This window comes from Micropterus salmoides, unplaced genomic scaffold, assembly GCF_014851395.1.
Source record: "Micropterus salmoides isolate LMB-PRFRI ecotype aquatic unplaced genomic scaffold, ASM1485139v1 Ms_hic_scaffold_22, whole genome shotgun sequence".
Classification (NCBI taxonomy): domain Eukaryota; kingdom Metazoa; phylum Chordata; class Actinopteri; order Centrarchiformes; family Centrarchidae; genus Micropterus; species Micropterus salmoides.
In genome coordinates, this window is record NW_024041373.1 from 583,321 (window position 1) to 609,161 (window position 25,841).

The following is a 25,841-nucleotide window of genomic DNA, read 5'->3' on the forward strand; positions in this document are numbered from 1 at the left end:
CCAGGAAACTCAACAAACGTAACCTATTGGCCTCAGGTGAAGATACCAACGATGGTCGTTCAGTCTTGGCCACAGGTAGTCTTAACGACTGTAACGACTGTCGTCACAGCAACAAGGAACACTAACGAACCAGCAGTATCGACGATCCTGGCAAACGACCCCACTGAGGTTAAATAGCTGAGTTTCCCTGCCAGTCAGTCAGAACTGAAGAAGTCCTTTGGATGAGGGACGAAACGTCTTCCAGTCTCTTCAACCAAGTCCAGTTGCCCTTGACTTTAACCTTCGTTGGATAACTATGACCTGGATGACTGAGAATCTTCACAGACGTACTGTCCTTTAGTATCCTTTGGGCTCTGCAGGCACCTCACCTCACTGATATCACTGATGTTCAGGAGATGGGTACCAATGATCTTCTGAGCAGTTTGAATCCCCTGCTGCAGAGCCCTCCGGTCCTGGGCCGTGCACATCCCATGCCAGCTTGCGACTTTCCCAGTCAGGATGCTTTCTATTGCTCCTCTGTAAACGCTGACAAGAACTAGGTAAGGGAATTTGGCCTTCTTAAGCTTCCTCAAGAATTTTTTTTTTTTTTCTGAGCTTTCTTCACCAGCATGGAGATGTGAGGTGACCATGTCAGGTTCTCTGTGATGCTGATTCTCAATTAAGCCTATTATTGGATCATTATTACTGATTTTCATTATGTAAGCACATAAATTATTACATTTTTTTTCATATACTTTATTGATGCCCAAGGGGAAAGTTTTTGTTCTCTGCATTTAAAACATCCTAGCGGATAGGGAGCAGTTACGGGTTCAGGTCATGTCAGTTACATTGCTCAGGGGCAGCTTTGGCAATGGCCCATGTTGTACTAGATATGGTGACCCTCCAAATCCCAAAACAAGTCCCCACGGGCTGCCGCCCTTTTTATTGATTATATTGAATGATATTATAATTATTATTATACAATAATAATTTTTAATTCAAAGTCCAGGGACAAGCTGCTTCAGTGAAGAGGCAGCAGCCCCCTCTGATTTTTATAAAGAGAAGAGGAAAAGCTTACAGCACCTGGTATTCCCAGGCGATCCCATCCAAGTACTAACCAGGCCCGACCCTGCTTAGCTTCCGAGATCGGACGAGATCGGGCGTGTTCAGGGTGGTATGGCCGTAAGCAAATGACCTATCTGAAAAAAAGTTCTTTATAGATGTCCATCATGAACATCCACATTCACTTACATATAAACCAACCACACATACACACACACACCAGAGAGCAGGTCATACATTTATTTTGCTTGCTATTGGACCTTTTGTTCAGTTATTAATTCGGATCATAGACACCATCTTAGAGCGTAGTGACGCTGATGGCTTGGCTGTATCATAATCTGTATAATAGATTGTATACTGGCTAATTAGAATGTTTTTTTTAACAAAAGCTATCATCCCATGCACTTACAGGCGTCTCAGTGCATGTGTGCCCGTTCTCTCTGTCTCTCGCTCTCTCTCTCTCTCTCTCTCTCACACACACACACACACACACACACACACACACTCTACAGGCTAACATCACTTATTTATCAATCGTTATGGATAACAAGTTAGCCAACGTTATTAGTTAGGTAAAGACTAATTTACATAGCAAGGCTTAGCTGTACTTTTAATTTAAACAACTAAATGGATAGTAGGCGACAGCTCAGACAACATATATGGGGATGGGGATGCACCCCTGAAAAGAGATACGAAGAGAGAGACGTTTGTGTCAGAGCAGCAGAGAGAGCTGGCAGTGTGACTGCAAAGCTGATGGTGAGAGCAAAAGTCTGATCAGTGAGAAAGTAGCAGAGGGAGCTTTAATCAAAAGGACTGATGAGAAAAGTAAAAGAGCAATAGGCTAGTCCACCCCAATCTTTAAGTTCTGAGGTTTTCCCTGGTCAGGTGCTGAAAGACTACAAAGAGAAGCTGTAGGATGTCTTCTTAACTCCTCCCTGTGTCAGGCCCCCAGATGCTTCAAAAACACCACAATCATTCCTGTTCCAACAGGGCTGGTCAGAGACCTTTGGAAGGGCAGGTGCTCAAAGTATAAAAAGGGCACACGGAACAAGGATTTAAATAGGACTCTTCTCAATTCACTTCACTATTGACATAGAAATACACTGCTCAAAAAAATAAAGGGAACACTTAAACAACACAATGTAACTCCAAGTAAATCACACTTCTGTGAAATCAAACTGTCCACGTAGGAAGCAACACTGATTGACAATCAATTTCACATGCTGTTGTGTAAATGGAATAGACAACAGGTGGAAATTATAGACAATTAGCAAGACACCCCCAATAAAGGAGTGGTTCTGCAGGTGGTGACCGGTGACCACAGACCACTTCTCAGTTCCTATGCTTCCTGGCTGATGTTTTGGTCACTTTTGAATGCTGGCGGTGCTTTCACTCTAGTGGTAGCATGAGACGGAGTCTACAACCCACACAAGTGGCTCAGGTAGTGCAGCTCATCCAGGATGGCACATCAATGCGAGCTGTGGCAAGAAGGTTTGCTGTGTCTGTCAGCGTAGTGTCCAGAGCATGGAGGCGCTACCAGGAGACAGGCCAGTACATCAGGAGACGTGGAGGAGGCCGTAGGAGGGCAACAACCCAGCAGCAGGACCGCTACCTCCGCCTTTGTGCAAGGAGGAGCAGGAGGAGCACTGCCAGAGCCCTGCAAAATGACCTCCAGCAGGCCACAAATGTGCATGTGTCTGCTCAAACGGTCAGAAACAGACTCCATGAGGGTGGTATGAGGGCCCGACGTCCACAGGTGGGGGTTGTGCTTACAGCCCAATACCGTGCAGGACGTTTGGCATTTGCCAGAGAACACCAAGATTGGCAAATTCGCCACTGGCGCCCTGTGCTCTTCACAGATGAAAGCAGGTTCACACTGAGCACATGCGACAGACGTGACAGAGTCTGGAGACGCCGTGGAGAACGTTCTGCTGCCTGCAACATCCTCCAGCATGACCGGTTTGGCGGTGTGTCAGTAATGGTGTGGGGTGGCGTTTCTTCGTTGGGGCCGCACAGCCCTCCATGTGCTCGCCAGAGGTAGCCTGACTGCCATTAGGTACCGAGATGAGATCCTCAGACCCCTTGTGAGACCATATGCTGGTGCGGTTGGCCCTGGGTTCCTCCTAATGCAAGACAAGGCTAGACCTCATGTGGCTGGAGTGTGTCAGCAGTTCCTGCAAGAGGAAGGCATTGATGCTCCATCCACCAACGCCACGTTGCACCACAGACGAGGAGTTGTCGGATGCTTTAGTCCAGGTCTGGGAGGAGATCCCTCAGGAGACCATCCACCACCTCATCAGGAGCAGGCCCAGGCGTTGTAGGGAGGTCATACAGGCACGTGGAGGCCACACACACTACTACTCATTTAGACTTGTTTTAAGGACATTACATCAAAGTTGGATCGGACTGTAGTGTGGTTTTCCACTATGATTTTGAGTGTGACTCCAAATCCAGACCTCCATGGGTTTATAAATTTGATTTCCATTGACAATTTTTTTGTGATTTTGCTGTCAGCACATTCAACTATGTACAGAAAGGAGTATTTAATGAGATTATGTCATTCATTCAGATCTAGGATGTGTTATTTTAGTGTTCCCTTTATTTTTTTGAGCAGTGTATATCGTTATGTATTCCTTGTTGACACACATATACAGATGCTTCTGAATCGATACATCAGCAAATGCTGTGACAAAAAAATAAACAGGGAATACCCAACTCTAGCTTTAAAACACTGTGGGCTGACATAACAGTTTCTGTTGAGGGGTTGCTATGGATGCGGCTGCTGCTGCTGTTGTGTTGTTGCTGATCCTATTGTAGGTGATCTGTGACTAGAGATATTAAAACAACTATAGGACATATATTAGCTCATTAAACAATTATGTGAACATAAAAAGATTGTTGAGTGTTTGGGACTAGCTCACAGTGACTGACCTGCTGTAATACTGCAGCCACTACCAAGGGTGACTGCTAGGGAGACGCTCACAAAGCTGCACACAAAGAGCTGCAGGTAGAGAAAATAAGATACCAGATTTAAAAAAGTGTGGGAAATAATCTGAGAAGGACACATTAATGGGGAAAGGATGAGGGTGGCCATGGCAGGGGTAAGAGTGAGACAAACAAATCTATAGACAGAGGTGTGTGTGTCTGTGTTGCTTGCTTGTGTCTACAGTATGCAAAATTGTGATAATGATTTTATATATTGCATTGTGAATCTGAGATATATTTGGATTTTTATTGACTATATGTCTAATCATATAACTAAATAAATAAACTAGCATTAATCTTTTATAATATTCCTGACCTGTAGTAAAGAGTGAAGAAGAAACAGCCCTATTAGATTTCAGAAAAAATGTATAAAATGTTTTTGAATCTGGTCACATAATTGTTAAATCAGCTAATATGTATCCTATGTTTGTTTTAACAATTCATACATTTTTCTGAAATCTTATGGGGCCATGTCTTCTTTACTTCACTCTTTACTTTGATGTCAGAAATATTATTTATTTTACATTGGCACTGACATTTTTATATGTATTTCCAGTTATTGAGCTGTTGTAAACACTACTGTTGCTGTCAAAATGTAAATATATTCAATACTGTTCTGAATTTAATGATTTTTTTAAAGGGCTGATAAGTAGGCTATAAGTCGGAGGAACAGGCTTAGAATTTTACCAGTGTTGTTATACTTATTTGAAGGCACAACGCTTTTATTAAGTTACTTTAATAATCCTAGTTCAAGTGCAAAGATTTTAGTCAGATTACATAGAAAAGATCAGACCTCTCGACGCCCGTGAAACTTTTCTCCCCCAAACAGAACGAAGTGAACAGAGCGCTTTGTTTATAGTGTAGAAGTAACGTTAGCTGTCGGCGTGTTAGCCGGCAGCTGATATTACTTCTACAGGCAGACCTGACACACAGGAAGATACACAACAACTGTACATGCTCTTTTTGCAACAACCCACAACAAGCACATTGCAGCAAACCCGTCTTACCGGCGGGATCGCAGGTGTCCTGCAGGCAGAGCTGCTGAATCACTAACGGTGTCTGAGCGGGAGGGCTCGTCACGGGTGAGGTCATCAGGTGAAAGGTCATCAATTGGGTCATTTTATTTACTGCGAAATTATTAATTCATTTTACTGATCGTTTGATCGGCCAGGCCTTCACAAAAGGGCCTTTTAATTTTTAAGCTTTGCATGATTCAAAAAAATTATTTCCTATCTTATACTGACTCTTCATGTAGGCCCTTATTTGAGCCTCTGTCTGAAACAAAAATGTAAAATTAAAAATAATTTGAATTATTTTAAGGACGTAATGTGTATTTTTATTTATTTAAAGCTATCACTAATAAGATGAATCTTATTTAACTCTTCTAACATGCACTCACAGTGTAAAATCACAATCATGGACAAGGAATGGGCACAGGCAGTGCCTTTACGATGACTTTTTTTGGTTAGTTTTATTCCCTCTTAAATTCTTATTTTTAATTTAGCATTGGGTCATATTATGGTTTTGGCTTTTCCCCTTTACTGTGTGGTGTATATATATATATATATATATATATAAATAATTCTGTGCATGTAGGTTTGCAAAGTGAAAAAGCCTAATGTCCACCTCAAAGGAAGTTACTATCTCCCGCAGAAAACACTGCTCTGAACTGCCTGAAAACAGCTTGACTGTAGTCCAGCCTTTTCTTCTGTAACCCATCTGTGTCACTTTGTAACACGCATCATAATGCTCACATGGCAGCTAGTATGGCACAATAGCCTCCAGGTAGTCATTGGAAATAAAGTTGTTGCTGTGATGTAGAGACCGTGCTCAGTTAAAATGTCATATAAATTTGTTACAAATGAATCACTTACCACTCTGAATTGGGGTTGGGAAGCTGGGTCGGGAACATGTACGGCTGAACCGAAGCCATGGTGTGCAACTCCCAACGAAGGTCGAATAGAAGTGAGGTGCTTCATGCTGTAGCTAAAATAGCGTTCACCACACAGGGTGAAAAGAGCTGCAGCAGTATGACAAAAATATGGTGTTTTTATAATTTAATCATGTACACATGTTCTGGTACAACCCCTAAATAAAATTATAAACCTGAAAAAGAGCATAATATCATCTATTTAAATTGCATTCATGCCGTTTTGTGAACCTGCATTCTGAGCTGCAATGACAGAAAATGATTACCGTTATATGCTATACACTAATACTTAGTCTGAGCATGCCATGCACTGCACTGCCTTTTACCATTTTAGAAATTCAGACACTTGAATGAAAAGTGACAAAACATTAAGTTCTGAGAATCAGAATGTGCATTTTTATTGAAAAGGTTGTTGAAAGACAAACTATACCAAATGGTCTACAACAAATTTCACAAACAAATATTTACAGAATGATAATTCACAATGGATACAAATGTGTTTTTATGTAAGGTCTGTAGGCGTTTTAGATTTTGTTGATGCTGGCAGCAGGCAGGGTGGACTTATCCAAGTCATCAAAGTAAGGGTGAGTCATGGCCTCACGCGCTGAGATCCTCTTGGGAGGATTGTAGGTCAACATTTTCTATAGCAGAGAAACAAAGAGCAGCAAAGGAGACAGTGTCATTAAAGATATTTTTTTTCTGAGTAGGAACATTAGGGGATTACAACCAGTTTTATAAGGAGACGACCTGAAGACCTGATAAGAGGTGGAAGTCTCTAAATGCCGAGTATGATTGACGTGCCTGACTCATAGGCTAGTTCAAATGACTAACAGTTGTTAGGTTGGTTAGGGGGAAAAAAAATAAAATAGAGTCCTTAAAAAGAAAAAAAAAAAAAAAAAAAATTAGACAAAATTCCAAATCCATTATTTGACCGTCTGTGTTTTGAATGTGATCCAGTGATGCATTGAGTTAAGTCTTGCTGACCAAAATGGATTTTCCTGCTTTTCTACAGAACTGCACTCTCAGACATGCTTAAATCATCACATACAAAATATTTCTCGAAAAAGAACTGACACCACATTCCTGAACAGTAGGACCATGTTGCGCATACACAAGAGGCAAAACTGAGTTTTCTGTCCTACAAGTACTGATTATGGCCCAGGCAGACAGAGGGACAGAAAAGACATGAAAGTTTACAGGATGTGATGTGCTAGGTGAGACAAAGAGGGACACAGAGGAGACAACATGCTGCCTATGACATCCCAGTACAGACATGCACCCAAACATGTATCAAGAGAGCTGCATGCTGTGCCACCACTCAGCCTTACTGTCGATTCGTCCCAGTGGGACGACTAAAAACTGCCCTGCAGCCCAAAATCCTTTCCCTTGTAGACCACCACTACAAAAAGACACCTCTGTAGAACTTCTGACAGGAGACTAGAGATGGGTGGAAGACACTGAGCTTGTTTCTCTCTTGTGACACGCACAGTTCTAGTACACAGAGTTTGCATCAAATGAAGAAAACCACATGAGCACAGACATCTGAAGTTTCAAACATGCTGCTGCTTCAGAAAGAGCTTCATTCAGTTGTATGTGATGGGCACGTTAGTGAGACAGGGAGAATGTTAGAAATATGGCAACGTGCAGCATTTCCACCTGATAACACCAAGTAATGTAATGAAGAAAAATGTACATTTAGTGCAGCACCTCTAAACAAAATTACTACAGATTTAATAGTAACAAGCAGGGTTCAGGTCTTCTTAGTTGGTCACCTTGTGCTGCATTTGAAGCCCCAGAGCTGTAGATATTTGACTTTGTAACTGTATGCAAGTCTTAATGAGCAATGACATTCTCATCCATTGTCCCGACCTCTATCCCTGACTCACTAACTTAGTGAAGTGACCAGGGATGGAAATTAACACCCGCCAGATGCGGGTAGATTTTCCGTTTGGCGGCCAAATGTTGGAAGGCTACCCCCACCCGTCGACTGCAGTTTTTAAATATAGGCAGAATGTCAATGTCAGAAGGAAACAAGACAAAAGAAAACCCTCACAAACATGAAACCTAACCATATTTAGACACAAGGTGAGGCAAGTTTCATACATTGTCAGTGGAATGACAATAAGATGTGAACTTGCCTGGGGCGACGAGACCTGACGCAAAAGGTGCAACCATGAGAGTCTAACCAGCAGTGTACCATTTCTAACATGAGTTATAGTCTATAGCTGTTATCACCAAACACAGCCACTTTTCAATGTCAGGCGTACTTCTGAAAGTTACTGCGTACTATTAGGTTTACCACTAATGTCTGGACAGTTGAAAGAATTAACCCTTGGAGGACCAGTATCAGAATTAAGATGTTAAATGGTTTAGCCCTGGTCCTTACCGCCAACAGGTCCAGGCCATTCTTATCCAGGTTTTTCACCATTGATGACAAGTTGCCAGATTTCCATTTAGGGAAGGTGTTTTTGTAGTCAGGTAGGCTCTCTACATCAGGCCACACATCATTGTTTGGAGTTCCCAGAGTCCTGGAAAGAGCAGAAACAGAAGGAAGGAGTCAAAGAGGGAACTGCAGGGAAGGACAGTTCCTGCGGTGGAAAAGCCCTGGAGGAGGACCAGGAACCTCAGGAACTGAACTACAGTTACGACCTGAAGAACCAGGAACTAAAGCCTCATTTCCCCCTGCATGGTACAGCTCGGCTCAACTCCTTTTGGTACCAGGTACTTTTTCACTGCAGATAGTACCCTCACAATAGGTGCATTTCACTTCATGCAGCGCTGACTTAACATGATGCATGCTGGTTTGAAATTGTCTGACTTTGCCGGCGCTGCAAAATGTCACATCACTTAACATGAAAACCTCGCGGGAGCAAGGCGGCTGCATAAAAATAATTCTCTATGGCGGTTCCAGGTCTGCAGGCCCTTCACACCTGGCCCTACTTGGGGGACAGTGCTTCACGTTAGCCCAGGAACTTCCAGGGAGGGGTATGCAGCGACAGACAGAGCGCACACTCTAGCGAGTGAAAGAGGAGTGGTGATGACAGAACTGAGTGAGTGAACGAGAAGAGAAAGTGTATTTGCTGATAGAATCATGCCAGCAGGGCTGAACAATCAATTGCTTTCAAATCAAAATTGCAATTTGAAAGATGAGCTAATTTGTGCTTCTATCATGATTAGGTAGACTACGTAGTTCAATTGTTTTTGGTGGGTTTTCTGTTGATATACGATCGGGAGACTGCACAGGGTGTTTCATTTTGAAAATTAACCAGATTCTCTAGGCTGTTCTGTGTCTGACTTCCTGCCCGGTTCATCCGCTCTGTGCTGCTTGACACGGCTTTTGTCAAAAATAGACTGGCAATAAATATTGAACTTTAGCTGAACTTAAAAATAAATAATTTTCCCTAAAAATCATTCAGTTACACACCAAGGCAGAGAAGAATGACCAAACTCCCTGCAGGTCATCACTGTGGATGGTTTGTGGATGGATGGACAGGTTTCAGTCTTTTTCCACCTCTGCACGTCTTCTTTTTATTCAATCATTACGTCCAACTCAACATCAGCGTCACAACAATACAACTACAAATGATGAAGTGTTACAAATGTTTTAATCATGGGATTCATTTGGAGCAATCTTCGAGAACACCCAGAACCCCACTGCTGCTGCTGGAGAGAGGCCGGACTTGGCTGCATAGTGAACGACTGGTTTGTCTCGCTCATGTTGTAAGCCACGTTTACCCAACCAGACCATATATGGAACAATAAAACATACCTCAAGTGTGTTGCTTTAAATGCATCACATCACTCAAATGAACAAGAATGTGACCCACGTTGGAAACAGGATGATAACACTATGAATGGCTGACTTTTGGCAAACATTCTTCCAGTTTGGCTGAAGGTATATTTACGTTGTTTTCTGTAGCTTTGGTTTACTGATCTCTTGACTGATAAGGATTTTAATAAATGCATGAAGGTATGTTCTGGTGCGCCTACCTGAAGATCCTGAAGAGCTGGTCTATCTCAGAGTCTCCATGGAACAGAGGCTTCTTGGTGGCGAGTTCAGCAAAGATGGTCCCAGTGCTCCAAACGTCGACAGGGGTTGAGTATCGGGGCGAACCCAGGAGGACCTCTGGAGCCCGGTACCAAAGAGTTACAACCTGGGAACACAGACAAGGGCTCATTCAGCTCAGTGGTCCTTTTAGAGACTTCAAATATCCCGACCGCTCTGTCAATGCAGCTTCAGCCCATGAATCCCAGCAGTGTGTGAATGGATTCTCACCTCATGGGTGTAGACCCTGACTGGAACACCAAAGGCCCGAGCCAGGCCAAAGTCTGCTAGTTTGATAACCCCCTTGTTGTCAATCAGGAGGTTCTGGGGTTTCAGGTCCCGGTGAAGGACTCGACGACAGTGGCAGAAGTAAATACCCTCCAAGATCTGGTAAAGGTAGCTCTACAAAAAGGGAGGGAGGGAGAGAATGAACACGGACAGACGTTGAGAGCTGTGAACTGACATCACCGACAGTGATATGAGTTACACAGCTGATTCCAGTACTGGGGGCACCAAGCAAAAGATTTCTTATCAGATTACTTGATGAAATAATATGCAGAATACTCATTACTCAAATAATTGTTAGTTGCAGAGCACCTTAATATATTATATTGATAACAATATAACAATTTGTTTGATTTAATTCATTTGAATCATGACCTTGAATCAATATTTGTTTTGTTGAGAAAAAGGGACTGGAAAAAAATAAAATAAAATAAAAAAAAGACTCCACCATTTTACTCATGATCAAATTTTTTTTTCAACAAATATGCATAATTGTTTTGAATGTTCTTACTCAGATTTGTTAAGTGATCCAGTGTTTGGCATCAAGTGTTTGTTCTGACCATAAAGAAGTTTAAAACCACAATTAACCATCTGGTTTCTTCAACTTTCACTCAGCCTTGAAAGAAATAATGATTTGATCTTTGTTTGTCTTCTTATTGTGATAACATTTTTGGCCATATTGCCCAGCCCTTTGTCACACATGAGATTCCCAAGATTAACAGCTCAGAGTTTATAAATCACAAACACACTTACCTTGACCAGCATAGGGTCCATGTACTGGCCAGAGGGGATCGAGTCTAGGTACTTCTTCAGGTCCATGGACAGGAACTCAAAGATGAGGTAGAGACGGGACTCCTGCATCAGGACATCCAGGAGCCTGGGATACACACAAACAAGTACTGGTTAAATTCTACTGTATTTAAGTATATCATTTACAGATCTCCTAGGCTGTGACTCATAGACTGGACATTAAGGCCTTTTCACACAGGAAGTGATTTACACGCCTAGTAATTCAATTTCAATGAGAGGCGAGCGTGTAGGAAGGGAGGCGTAGGCATTCTGACCGGGGAGGGGGGGGGGTATTTTAACACCTGCAATTCTATTCTAAAAATGAATGTCGCTGTGGCACGTTTCCAGAGTTGCTAACTCCTGTCTCATAGTATTATAAACCACTGGCCTTTTACTCAAACTGGACTTTGTGGATCATATTTTATCTTCTCACCTTTAGCAAGAGTTTCTTTTAAACAACGTACTATTGTCAGTGTTCAGTAACAGAGCAGATACAATGCATCAGTACCTTGTGGACTCTGTCAACAAAATCTGACCATTGTAGGGTTTACAAAGACACCCCTATATGCAGGGCTACTTTCCCAGATGGCAGTATGGTGCTGCATGGTGAGGTCTTCTTGTGAATTCTACAATCACCCGGTGACATCATTTAAAAGCATACCAAAAACTGACAGTGGCATACCACTCAGACACAGCTGCATAGCAGACACTTTTCAGCAGCTATTTTGGAGGCCGTTTCACTGGGATGTAATGGAACTGATCTCTGCAAGTGTCTGCACGTACAATAAGCATTTCATGAGCTAGAAAATGTTATTTTACTTTAAAAACCCTTTAACCTGACAGAATTTGCAGACACGCCACTGTGTAACACACCCTCAACCCCACACACAGCGAGCGTACCGTACGACGTTGGGATGCTTCAGCTCCTGTAGCAGAGAGACCTCCCTGACAGCAGTGCTGGGAACCCCCTCCTCTTCACTCTCCAGACGGATCTTCTTCATAGCCACAACCTGCCCGGTGGCCTTGTGCCTGCCCTTATACACTACCCCATATGTACCTGCAAGAACAACAAGTTACCAAAACAATTCTGATCGTATTAAGCAGAGATGAAGGACCTACAATGATGCTGGGAACAACTTGACGATGTAACTTTCCTTTACAAAACCAAAACGTTCCAAAATGTCAGTAGCATAACATCGGTAGCAATGTGTTTGCATAATTGAGATGAAGATGAGAAAACATTAAAACCAACCTTCTCCTATTTTCTCTATTTTCAAGTAGTCCTCCATTGTTGCCTGAAAGAAAGAGAAAGAGAGCCATTTCAAAAACTACCATTAGTTTCCAATAACTTCAGCTAACGTCAACCTTTTCATTACAAACTTAGATTCCATTCCAGCCACATCTTAATATTAGATAATGACATTAAGAAAAGGACCTACTTTACTGTTACTTACTGTAAGATGTGGACTAAAAAGTGACACTGCGTCTAACGTTAAGTTAGGTACATCATACAACGTTAACGGACTCTTAATTCAACCATGTACAGCAGAGTATGATAGATTTTTTGACTCAGATGTAACGTACTAAGTTCATATTGGTAACGTTAGCACCAAAGCAAATGAACGTTAAAGTCACGTTGGCTTAACGTTATGCTGTATGTAACGTTAAGCTACAGATTTTCGGCGACTCGTCACCTTTTACACTTTTTAGCATCGGTTTATTGTTAACTAGTGTTTTCGTTTCGCCAACGACAGCATCGTCAATAAATGGCAATGATACAGACACAGTCACCCAGCCGTTAAAGTCGTTTTCTCCATGCTAAGCGTAACGTAACCTGTTAAGTTCACCAGCGTTAGCTTAACGTTAGCTAACTGTTCGTGTTAAATCAGCGAGGCTTGTAACTACTGATTCCAGTGGCAGTTGACCCACTCAAATGGCCCACGTTTTCAACTAACTTTACCCTGACAAATCGTCTAATTCATATTTAAACCTGTAAGGTTAAAACGGAACAATAATTACCTGGCTGCGCCTCGCTTCGTATCTTATGTACTCCGTGTGCACTGCCGCTGGAATGCTGCTGTGCTGACAGACTCTTTTGAATTCACCGCAGCAAGGCAGCGGTTCAAAACAAACCAATGAGCTCACGCGATGTATTTCAAAACCGCCAATCAAGCAACGGCAGGCTGTCACGTGGGCTGAGCGGGAGAGAACGCGCCGAGGTATCTCGCTAACATTTATGTCCAGAGTTTCCTCTTCCAGGCAGGGATCGCCTTCCTCTCCCAAATATACAGGAACTTCTGTCCTGAACGCATTTCTTCACTCAGAAGCGTTTTAACCGACAATGTTTTGCCGTGAGCCAGCATGGCATGGCTATATGTGTACGTCCATACTCTACTCTGCATTTATCTTTATTAAAATTATATTTAGCCTACATTTCACAAGCTTTCCTGTCCCAGGGGCCAACTTCTTTCACCGTACTGTCTGAAAAGCTGATAGGCCTGATAAGTTTTCCTTTCCCCGCATTCAAGGCTTTGTATCTACTCTCCTACACCGTTCAGACACATTATTTATTTGGATGTGATGTTTTTGTTGAACGTTAATATAATATCCCAGTTGTTTTGTCTTCATGTCTAACCTGTACAGTTATAACGTCATCCAGTCGTTTTAGAATATGACAGAAAAGCACAGCAACATACTTCAGGGGTTTAGAAATGCAAATGAAAGAAATACTGGGAAAATACATCATATGGACCAGGCCAGAGCTCTTTAAAGGGCTCTGGACCAGGCTCCTGATGAGTACTCTCTGATGAGTACATGAGTATTGAGTTAGTCATATGAATGGTTATGAATTAACTGCACATTTACAAGGAAATATCTAATTTTAATTTAATTAATCACCATTTAATCTGTGTAGATATGCAAGTATATTAGTATTAAATCCATGATCAATAAGTTCATTTTGCAGTTTCACATGTAGCTGATGGCATAGCTGACCATACTGTAGCCAGGATAGGCCCTGTTAGCTCAGGTTTTCCACAGGTTCAGTAAGAATTTGTATTGATCCACCACAATGGGTTCAGGTGTGCATGCAGATACTGGTGGGGTGGGAAAGCTCAACATTTGAAGGCTGGCTGTTCAATATGGAGTCTAGAGCGAGTCATGGAATAATTGTAGACTTCAGCAGTGTTTAATTATACTCAATAAATACATTTTAAAAAACGATATTAAGATGATAAATTGAATTTGCATATTAGTTTCACCCAGCGTTGGCAGTAGGAGGATAGTTAGCACATCTCAGAGGCCCTGCTGAGGTTTGACTTGGGGACCACCAATGAATCACTGTTTGAATGAAAAAAAAACAACCTTCATGCAGACTTGTCCATAAAAATTATAGCCTACTTAAGAAATGATGCTTCCATGTAACCCAGTGACTCCATAGCAATACCAGAAATCATCACTACACTGGACAAATAAGACACATCTCTTTTTATTGGATTAGTTTTCTTACATTTTATATAAATACTTTTGTGGGAAAATCATGACATCTTCCACCTAATGACCCCAATGAATCCAATCGTTTAATAGCAGTATTTTACTTTGAGGCAATCAATGCATAATTTAAATGCAATTTATTTAAATAATTTAAAGCTTTTTCAAATATATCAGCTTATTCATTGATTATATCAGCTTATAAGTCTGTAATTAAACAGCAGTTCGCAAGAAAACTTCCGGTGTAGTCGTCTTAAAATATACACTGCCTAAAGAATGAAAGGTTCCTCTGTTCCATTAAAGTTACTGATTTTTTCTGTTGGTGACGTCAAATATAGTTAAGGATGTAGTTTTTATGTCAAAAAAACCTGTTTAGTTATAAATGAAGACAAGTGACAGACAGCTGAGTTGAGCAGTGTGTAGCTGACCTTACAGCTACAAACCTGGATTTATTCAATTTGAACATGTACATGTAAGTTACAATCACAGAAATTCTTAAATGAATGGAACATTTTAATTGTGTTTTTCTAAGTGTTTCATTGGTGATTACTGACTATTAACAACATTAAACCTATACAGCCTAAAAATCATGAGATCTGTCTCATACTTTCAATCCCCTAAAAACTCAGGAACAAGAGCCCTCATTTATCAAATCCGCTTAAAGGCTTAAAAACTTAAAAAAGAATAAATAAAACCTCCTTACAAATACAGTAAGATCCAAGTGCTGTAAGAGACATACAAACAACATCTAAATGAGCAATCATCTTAAAGCAGACTAAGTGGGATTCATCTGTTGAAACTTTTCCTTATTTACATATTATGTACAAAAAGCATGCCTTGATTAACAAGTGTGATGGATCCCAGCGTACTGTAAGGAAGGCTGGGAGCAGGAAAATCTGCATGTCCTGTATAAGCCTCACCAAAAAACTGGCCTCTAAGAAGCCCAGTGTGTCCAGTCATGCACTCTCTGCCTTCATATGGAGCCTATGCATCTTCCAGATTTTAGGTAGCCTATTTAGTCACATAATTTAGGCATAATCCACAAAGAAATCTTATTAGTATTATTATAAAAATAAAATATTGCAAGAAAAAAATGACTATGCTGTTTAAAACGACAAAGCAAAATATCCTTTAATATTATGTAATTCCAGTAGTTCTCCATGTGCAGTGCAAAAAAGGTATGAAATGAGCATGAACATTTTCTGCACAAACAAGAGCCTGATATTAAGGTATGACAAAGACAGAATTGATACTGAGTCTGAAGGTAAGATTGGCCTATTGTTAAGGAAGGCGGCCATTAAAATCAATGCCCAAACTGGACGGCTGCTTCCTGGTTCTACTTTGACACGCTGGTCTTACAGTAGTTGTGCACTGTGTGTAATATAGCTGTTGTGCATTTTGAAAAGTTAAACTGGACTTGTGTTAGGTTGCACCATTCTGTGTACTGAGCACATCAAGTAAGCAAACTGTCACCGTGTTTCCTGACAGGAATGATGGCCAAAATTATTATAGATTCCATTAAACGGGCGCGTGAAAAACTGCCACTTGGTAGAAAACGGTGAGTTTTCAGTTGTGACTTCATGCTGCACTAGTGGGTGTATTGAGGCCAACAAATAAAGTCATCACCAGTTTTTCAACAATCCTGCTCTTCTGCTCATCCTGTCAAATATTTGCTGTTGGTTTACTCACATTAATTAACCGTTAGTGTGTCCCCCACCAACTGTTTCCAGAGGAAATACATCACATAGGAAGTACTGATACCAAGAGGACTTCTCTTAAAGTATCAGACTTGAATACTGACAGGTTGATGCACTAGGTCCAGCATCTCTAGTCAAAGCATGTAGCAAACACTGACTGTTAACATGCAGGCAGAACTCTGGTCTCAAGCCCATTACTTCTCTAATATTTTTTGGCTCAACACATATTAAGATCAATACTGGGTTAGGAAAACAAGCTGAAGACACCGTACTGCCAAACACATGTCCACCAGCAGTATCAAAACAGTAGATAACAACAGCTCTAATGTGACATTAACCTAATTGTTGTCAGCAAATGATTCATTTCCATTCAAACAGCAAGTGATGCAGCAAAAGGACCAGAGACAAAAGGAAGTGACGTACAGACGGAAAGTAGCCGACAGAGGCCCTAAGAACTAAAACCCTGTTATATTTAGTGAAAACAACATCTAGCATGTACAACACAAAGAGCAGGGCAGTGTGGAGGAAACTCCCAGTACCTCACAATGAATATATTGAGAATATGAACAGTTTGTTTTTTTACACAGTTGTAATTCTATTCCAGTCCACCAAATCATTTATGTCCCTTCTTTGAAATCGAGACACTTGTCTGATGGCAGTAACCTGGCACAGTCAGCTGATAACGCTGCAGCTTGGTGTTTTCACTCGCAGGCAGTAACAGAAGTGCCATATGTGCCATGCTTTGGTGTGTTAAAAATATCCTGAAAACAATGTTTTAACGTTCATCGTAAATCTGACATAAATACTCTGGACACAATCTGCCATATTGCACATGTTCTTGCACATATTCATTAGTACTATTCTGTTAAAACGTTTTATACAGTGTCAATTTCATATTTTTATATTTATATATTTTATGTTTATTGTAATGCACAAAGCCACAAAGAAAATTCCATGTATGTATAAAGCTACTTGGCAACAAAGTCTGAATTCACTGGGCAAATTAAAGTTCTAACCACAAATTAGTCACATAGACATAGTGGCAAAACATGGGAAAACAGGGTCCAGAATGAAAACTATAGACGTTACCCTTTAAGGTCACAGTAAAGTCAGGAAACCCTTTCAGATACGCCGCACTTTTCTGTGTGTGCTCCAGCGTTCAATTATTTCAGACAATGAAAGGAAGATGTAATGATGAAATACTCAGATATGTCCTTTTTTGTTTAGAGGCTGATGAAACTAACTTACATATCTGAAAAAGCATTATGTAAAGCTGAGATAAATGTTCATGGTGTGAGTAGTTTATATAGCTAGTGCTTGGACGGCTCACTGTTCTCAATTAGCTCCACCATCTCAGTGCATTAACTGTGACCTCACATCACTCTCTTTTGTGCTGCCAATAACATGTAGTGCCTCTGTCGCTAAACTAGAAGCCTCAGTCTTAAAACCTTCTATTGCACCTCACAATTTGAATGACAAGACAAAAACACAATAATAACGTTGTCATTCTCAGAGCCTCAGCAGCAGTGTGGCTGAAAGTCTAACATTTGTCCTGAGGGTGGTGCTAGAGAAGATGTCACTGAAGCATTCAAATCAAAACGTTCGTCTCTTTGGGAACATGTCATGGAAATCCTGCTGTTAGCTTTCCAGATACCACGTCAGAGATCAAAGTCTGTCTTATGCTGCCTGTAGGGAAGAAAGTCAGGTCAGAGGGTCACCAAAACTATTAAGCATCTTTATGTAGGGCCCATGAATGTCCACAGCGAACTTAACAAAGGGTCAGTAGTTGAGACATCTCAATCTGAGCCAAAGTTCTTGACCGAACAGTAGAGTGACACCTCTACATTTCACATAGCACTAATGAACCCTAAATGAGAACTTGTTTAAAAATGGTATCCACGTTTACAGTCTATGTTCAATGGCAATTCAAAACAACACAGTATTTTTCCACTTTTTAAACATCAAAATATCATTTCAGTAAGTATGATATGATTTTAGAGATGTCTGACTGACATGGAATTACAGTTCAGAGTGGGTCCCTGGTCTGTCTGTCAGTCTGCCTGCCTTCCTGTAAGTCAGTCGGTCGTCTGTCTGTCAGTCAGTCAGTCAGCCTGTCAGTCTGCCTGCCTGCCTTCCTGTAAGTCAGTCAGTCTGTCCGTCAGTCAGTCTGTCTGTCATTCCGTCAGTCAGTCTGTCCGTCCGTCAGTCTGTCCGTCAGTCTGTCTGTCCGTCAGTCAGTCTGTCTGTCATTCCGTAAGTCAGTCTGTCCGTCTGTCTGCCTGCCTTCCCGTAAGTCAGTTGGTCGTCCGTCTGTTAGTCAGTCAGCCTGTCTGTCTGTCAGCCTGTCAGTCAGCCTGTCTGTCTGTCAGCCTGTCAGTCTGTCTGTCTGTCTGTCAGCCTGTCAGTCTGTCTGTCTGTCTGTCAGCCTGTCTGTCTGTCTGTCAGCCTGTCAGTCTGTCTGTCTGTCTGTCTCTCTGTCTGTCTGTCTGTCAGTCAGCCTGTCAGTCTGTCTGTCTGTCTGTCTGTCTCTCTGTCTGTCTGCCTGTCTGTCTGTCAGTCAGTCAGCCTGTCAGTCTAGGCCCACAATCAAAGACAAGTTCAAGAGTTCTGGGACAAACACTGGAGCAGTGTCCTCCAGAAGTCTCACATGACAAAATAGCACATTATTGGAGTATTTCAGACTTGTCACTTGTCTGTCAGCTTGTTGAGTTGATTGGATGGTGGGATGACCGGTGTGCCTCTGATGTTTGGAGACAGCGACAGTGTCTTCTCTCTCCTTAACATGTTTCTTTCTTCTTCCTTCTCTCCGTTAAAAGCCATCTCTCTCGCATTCTTTTCTTCTCTCACATTTCTTTCTGTTTATCTCTCGTCCACTTGTCCGCCTCTCGTGGTCCCTCTCCCTCTCCCAGGTCAGAGGTCAGCCATCATCAGGTTCAGCAGCCTCTTCTTGTGCTCTGCAGCTTTTTATAGATGAGACGAGGTGGAGAAACACAGTTTCAGGGTGTATGGGTTGGACCCATCTGAAACCACACACACACAAACATACTTAGTATTAGAGCCTGGCTGAGACATTAGTCACGCTGCACCCTATTACTGGAATGACTGCAGAAACAGCAGGTACAGATGAATACATAAGGCTGAATCAGTCATCGGTGACAGGCTAGTCAAACTCTCATGATACAGACTTGCCCTGCTTTATTTAATGATGATCATATTCAAGTATAGTTTATTATACTTCTGATTAAGAATGTTAACCTATATCCCAGAAAGAAAAGGGGAAAACATCACCTACATTTATCTACTACTACTACTACAACTACTGCTAATTTATTCAAAACTACTTGTTTTGAATTGGCATAATCTGTCAGGCATATTTTATATACATATATTAGACTTGTGTTGTCTGTTGTGATGTGGATGAGAATCTGATCCCCGACCGACAGGAACATCAGCCTAAGGGCTGTTTCCCATGTTAACATTTCTAATTTTGTCATTTTTTCCGTCGCTCTGCAGTGCTGTCAAACTGTCTCATCTTTTTTCTTTTCTGCATCACAATGACATGCTCTGTCAACAAATTACAGTACATCCAGTAAAAGTGTAACTGTGAATACTGTCCAATCTATTGCAATGTATAACTTTGCACTGTTGAAACAAATATTCCAACTGATGGTTTTCTCATGCCTGGATTTAGGGGGTGCTGCGGCCACCTCAGCACCCCTACCTCCATGGATACCTGGATGAATGCTTGTGTACTTCAGACAGACTTACTGGGTATCCTGATCTGGTAGTGGTTGAGAACAGTAAGAACCTCCACAGCCTCCGTCTTACTGTCGAACTCCAACAAGCCAGAGATGGTCTTAGAGGAGGCTGAGAGTGATCCAGAATGTGTGAGTAAAAGAGAGGATTGGATAGAGAAGGATAGACACAGAGGGAATAGGCCGAGGGAGTAATATGTAGTTAATAAATTATATCACTTTCAAATAAACCAGTTCACACAGAGAAGTAAAAGGATTACTGAAGTTCTACTTACGTTTGGCATCAAACATCTTGAATTTGACGAAACCAGGCACGTCATGCTCCGTGCACAGCTGTCAAAACACACAGCAGCTAATGTATCAGTAAAGCTGCATTAGGCAAGCCTTAGATGTAAGAGACAGGTCTTTATCTGTACCCAGCAAGACATTTAGACACTGCTCCTCCCTGCTTCAGTTTCTAAAGCTAATTTTCATATGAAACAGTCCGTGCTCATTTGGCTTGATGAGGTTTTTCAGGATTAAAGTTTACTACTATTATTGCCAAAGAGACAGAGGGAGAGGGACAGGCTATTTCGAGAGAAGTACTTTTGCTGTATTTAAACTAAAACTTAAAACAGGACAGTTATCAGACAGAAGTACCTTACCCTCAGTAAGTGGTCCTGTGATATGCATGGAGGAACGTTATAGTAGTGAAGCACTGCAGATGGAGGCTGGATGATATTTTTGGAGGCCTGTCCAGCGCTGCTGAAGCGGTTGTTCCTGGTCATGGCAAAGTCCTTATAGCTGCTGCTGCCATCCTCTAACTCAAACACCTGACTGGGGATCACTGCATGCTGCTTAGACACACTGCACACAACACAACAAATCCATGCATGTCCAATCTGCTTTGCATAAAACAGCAATAATACCATGAACACATCGACAACATGTCACAAATCTGGTTTGCATGCTGTCATGAAATCATTTTACATTTAATCAGTATTATTCAATGTTGAGACTGTGAACTGAGGAGCGCCAACCAGAGGACAGGAGGGGCCTCATTTGCTAAAGCATTCAAATAAAAGGCTCCTCTTCGGAATGTTTACAGTTTTTCTCAGTCGCTTTGGTGCATTTCTCAGATCAGAATTGAAATTCTCAAAACTAATTGTTCAGCCTCCACATCATCTCGTCACTTGTGCACATCATAAAAGGCTTTCTCATTGTTTTGAACAAATTGCAAATGACTTGACACACTGATGCAAATGATTATGTACAATTGTCTGCTGTTTCCTACATTATCAATTGCTTATAATAATAATAATAATAATAATAATCCTTATTTGTAGAGCACTTTTCAAAAACAAGTTACAAAGTGCTTTAACAAGTGTAAAGAATAATACAAAAAAAACAAGATAAGAGCATGAAAAATTAATATAAAATTAGTAAAATACAATAAAATGGATAAAATAAAGTCAAATAAGATGGGAAAGGCTCTCCTATAAAAGTATGTTTTAAGAAGGGACTTAAAAGAGTTCACTGACTCAGCCGACCTGATTTCCTCGGGCAGGCTGTTCCAGAGCCTCGGGGCCCTGACAGCAAACGCTCTGTCCCCTTTAGTTTTCAGTCGAGACTCTGGAACAGACAACAGACCTCTGCCCAAGGATCTCAAGGTACGTGCTGGTGCGTATGGGACTAAAAGGTCAGAAATATAACAAGGCGAGAGGCCATGAAGAGCTTTAAAAGTGATCAATAGAATTTTAAAGTCAATTCTAAAACATACTGGGAGCCAGTGTAATGAAGCTAAAATAGGAGTGATGTGGTCATATTTCTTTGTTCTGGTTAAAAGCCTGGCAGCTGAGTTCTGGACAGTCTGGAGTCGATCAATAGATTTTTGGGTAAACAGGTGAAAAGGCTGTTGCAATAATCCAGGCGTGATGAGATGAAGGCGTGTAAAATGGTCTCGGTGTCCTTAAAAGTTAACATAGATGAATTTTAGCTATATTTCTAAGTTGATAAAAACATGATTGAACAAGCTTTGTGGTGTGCTGCTCGAAATTTAAATTACTATCAAACCAAACACCAAGGTTCTTTGCCACAGGCTTAATGTGATTTACTAGGGAACCAGCAGATGGCAGTATTTGATTTGTCATCTGCTGGGACCCAATGACCAGGATTTCTGTTTTGTCTGAATTCAGCTGGAGGAAATTATTTGACATCCATTTTCCAACTTCACAAAGGCAGTTGTTAAGTGAACTCAGCATTCCAGGGTCTGTGGATCTGACAGGCAAGTATATTTGTGTGTCATCAGCATAAATATGAAAAGAAATGCCATGTTTATGGATAATATGTCCAAGGGGAAGCAGATACAAGGAAAACAAAATGGGTCCTAAGACCGACCCCTGAGGCACACCATATTTAACTGGACAGAATGAGGAGACATAGTTGTTTACAGACACGCAAAACTTCCTATTTGACAGGTAGGATGAAAACCATCCTAGGGCCGTACCAGAGATCCCCACCCAGTGCCTCAGTCTGTCTAACATGATGTTGTGATCAATGGTGTCAAAAGCAGCGCTAAGGTCCAGGAGTACAAGGACTGAGCACATGCCTTCATCAGCAGACATTAAAAGGTCATTGGTGACTTTAAGCAGGGCAGTCTCAGTGCTGTGGTACTTCCTAAAAGCAGACTGAAACTTTTCAAATAATTTGTTATTTTCCAGTACAGTGAGCAGCTGTTTGGACACAATTCTTTCTAGAATCTTTGCAATAAAAGGCAGTTTTGAAATTGGTCTAAAATTATGTGGGAGGGAGGGATCTAAACCAGGTTTCTTTAAAAGTGGGTTCACGCAAGCCGTTTTAAAATAATCAGGGACACAACCAGTAGATAGGGAGCTGTTGAAAACAGAGATCAAATGGGGCCCAACAGAATCTATTACTTTCAGTAAAAACTTTGTAGGTATTACATCAAGTGGGCTGGAAGACACTCTCATTTGTGATACTGGCGGTTTTGGGGGGGCGATAAATTATAAAAAAATATGATAGGTTGCAGCCCTCCAACTTTAAGAGTGAGAACTTCAAAGGAGTTAAATTCATCACAGTGTACTTGATGACATTTTAAATTTTTCCTATACACGCTCACTAGCCCACCACCACGACCACTGACCCTCGGTTGACTAAAGCAATCATATTGAGGCGGACACAGTTCAGCTAGCTGGCTATAGTCATTCATTTGCAACCACGATTCAGTTAAAAAACATAAAATCTAGATTTGCAGACAAGATAAAATCATTTAAGATAAAAGTCTTACTTGAAAGTGATCTCACATTGAAGAGAGCCATTTTAAATGAGTTTGTTCTGGGTGCTGGAGTTGGTGCAGTTGTCCTAATCCTTAAGAGATTACTAATATTTCTGTGTGGGATGTGCACATTTCGGTTTACTGGTCTATGCGTGATGATGACAGGAATAGAAGTCTGTGGAACAGCGCTGTGAGCAGACGGCTTTACATGCCAGCAGGTGGAGACAGTTGTTTGTGGCAGTGAGACAGAGATCTGTTCAGTGAGCGGTGGTGTGTCCAGGTGTGCTGCATGAATGATTAGTCATTCACGTAAGTCATGTGTGGACCGCACCACATGCTGTATGTGCGCAGCTAACATTTCTGAGCCCCGTTTGTTTGGGTGAAGTCCGTCTGTCTTAAAAAGAGACATTCTTTGCCAGAAAATATTAAAATTATCCACATAACACACACGATGAGCCCTGCAGGCGGACTGGAGCCAGTCGTGGAGGCCAAGGAGTCTACTGAAGCGGCCGGCACCGCGACCAACTGTGGGAATGGGACCAGAGATAAAAACGGACTTTCCACACTGCTTTAAAAAGTTAAAAGACGGTTAAAATCTGATTTTGTCAGCTCAGACTGCCGAAGAGCTGTGTCATTTGTTCCGACATGGACTATCACTCTTGTGATGGAGGACGGGAGCGATGGCATCAGGTCCTGGAGTTTTTTTAAAATGTCAGCTGTGGTGGCACCGGGGAAGCAGTGAGTGGTAGCGTTGAAGAAACGGATGTTTCTGGTTATGGAGTCACCAATTATTAGTGTGGTTGGGGAGAAAAGAGGACGAGGAGATGCCGGTTGTGGGGATCCAGAGCAGGACTGAGCAGAATCTGCTTCAACACTGTGTGCGGACTGAGGATGGAGTGTGTGAGCTGCCGAGTGTTGTGTTGGAGTAGCAGTAACAGACCTGAGAGAAGGGCTACCCGACGGTGCAGGGTAGAGAGCAAAGCCTCCTTCAGGATCCTACGTCAGGAAGCGGAGGTTTTTGACCGGGATGACGGCCGCCGATCAGGCCCAGCAGCAGACCGGCGGCCCAGTGCAGGAGATGTAGCCGGTGGAGGAGATGCAACAGTGTCGGCAGACACTGTGCGCCGAAAGAGATCCATATCAGGGAGACTCGAAGCCGCAGGTGCATCCGCTGGATGGACCGGAGTGTCGTTAGACAAGGCTGCATAGCGGTTGGAGAGGCGGATGTGCGGAGGAGAGGCAGCCCCATCCGAGCCTCTCTTCCAGCCACGGACCACCACTTCAGCTCAGGTTGACTGATGCTTCGGAGTTGAGCAGGATGAAAGCCTGGGAAGGCTAGAGGGGTCCCAAAACACGGTGTCCTGGATGTTGGCGGTTGCGCTAAGAGAAACAATCTGTTTGGCTTGTACTGAAGCCACATCCATAAAGCCAGTCAGCAGGGAATCTTTCTCTTTGAGTTCCTCTGAAAGTCGTCGGATGTATTACATAAGGTCAACAATCTTCTTGTTCGCTTTCTTAAGGAGTGTGCAGTCCTCATGGGGCAGAGTTATTTCGGCTAGCATAGTCACCGGAGCTTTGTTGCGATCAGTAGCGTTGATCGCGTTTTTACGGTCATCTAGCTTAAAATCCATGTCGGATGGCTAAAATCCTTAACCCACGTAAAACTTAAGTTAAATAAAAAGGACATAAAAAATGTAACGAAAAGGAGTGGATTAAAACTGGATAAGAGTTCGGTTTAAGACGGAGCTTCCGACAGGTGGCTACAGACGCCAACGCATGTGCAGAGTGCAGATTACATCAGCAATTACGTCAGAGGTCTTGTGACAAGATGTCGTGCTGATCACAATTAATTATACCAGTCTCTGTTGAATAATCTTACCCCCCAAAACAACTAGGCATAATTTCATTGCATTAGTCATTACATGCAAAACTGTTGAACACGTAATCAAAAATAAAAGTTGAAATACTTTTTTCATATCGTTTGCCTACAAGTATATAGCTAAACGAAATGTTTCTTACGTACCATAAACAAAGTAAGAATAGAAAACAACAACACTCAGACCATTCTCCCACAATACCATAAATACCAGTAAACAGTAACAATACACAGTGAGCAGTAATAACGAATGTTGTTTTTTACCCTGAGAAAGGGATAATTAATTTTCTTGTGATTATAAGATAACAAACCATAGCTGAATACAGGGGCTGGCAGGTCCGTTTCTTTAGGATAATTTCAAAGCAATTACCAGTGTCACTTATAAGCTCAATTGGTAGAGCACAGGGCTCAGTTTGATTAGTTTGATTCCTATTCTTGTTGACTTTCTTTTTCTTCTTTTGTGTGTTATTTATTATCCTCTTCAGCAAAATTGTTATCAAGAGATTGAGGGGAATCCGCATTTCCCGACGGCTATTTCAAAGGTTCCGAAAGCCGTCAGGAAATGTGTAACGTTACATGGATTCCCCTGAATGAGAAGGAATTTCCTCTGCCTGGGAATGATGGGGAAATGAAAAGTCCATAGGTTGATGGATGTGGACCAAATGCCGGAACGCA

At 41.8% G+C, this 25,841-nt stretch overlaps 2 protein-coding genes and 1 non-coding gene across 3 annotated transcripts in view; all 3 read right to left on the minus strand.

The window, feature by feature from the left end:
• Positions 1-1,050: 1,050 nt before the first annotated feature.
• Positions 1,051-1,167, minus strand: LOC119917757. Its single transcript, XR_005447328.1, has one exon. It is a non-coding gene; the product is annotated as a 5S ribosomal RNA (ribosomal RNA).
• Positions 1,168-6,324: 5,157 nt separating this feature from the next.
• Positions 6,325-13,181, minus strand: cdk1 (cyclin-dependent kinase 1). Its single transcript, XM_038737982.1, has 8 exons — positions 13,095-13,181; positions 12,328-12,370; positions 11,976-12,132; positions 11,040-11,163; positions 10,233-10,403; positions 9,947-10,110; positions 8,343-8,484; positions 6,325-6,597 (listed from the first exon to the last, which is right to left on the minus strand). Exons 2-8 carry the CDS (start codon positions 12,362-12,364, stop codon positions 6,481-6,483), a joined length of 912 nt encoding a protein of 303 aa, XP_038593910.1. The 5' UTR covers positions 12,365-12,370; positions 13,095-13,181; the 3' UTR covers positions 6,325-6,480.
• Positions 13,182-18,790: 5,609 nt separating this feature from the next.
• LOC119917175 (heterogeneous nuclear ribonucleoprotein L-like) overlaps positions 18,791-25,841 on the minus strand; it is a 54,447-nt gene continuing 47,396 nt past the window's right edge. Inside the window, exons 11-14 of the mRNA XM_038737322.1 lie at positions 20,661-20,862; positions 20,292-20,349; positions 20,030-20,128; positions 18,791-19,281 (exon numbers count right to left, since the gene is read on the minus strand). Coding sequence (XP_038593250.1) covers positions 19,226-19,281; positions 20,030-20,128; positions 20,292-20,349; positions 20,661-20,862 — 415 coding nt within the window. The 3' untranslated portion in view covers positions 18,791-19,225. The remainder of the gene's footprint in view (positions 19,282-20,029; positions 20,129-20,291; positions 20,350-20,660; positions 20,863-25,841) is intronic.

What these genes read in the sequence shown, in the direction of transcription:
- cdk1 (XM_038737982.1), bottom strand. Translation starts at nt 12,364, where the DNA reads ATGGAGGACTACTTGAAAATAGAGAAAATAGGAGAAG. An exon ending in TGGACCCTATGCTGGTCAAG is followed by an intron (nt 10,404 to 11,039) that starts GTAAGTGTGTTT and finishes CCCTTTTTGTAG; the next exon opens with AGCTACCTTTACCAGATCTT. An exon ending in CAGCTCTTCAGGATCTTCAG is followed by an intron (nt 8,485 to 9,946) that starts GTAGGCGCACCA and finishes TGCTCTTTCCAG; the next exon opens with GACTCTGGGAACTCCAAACA.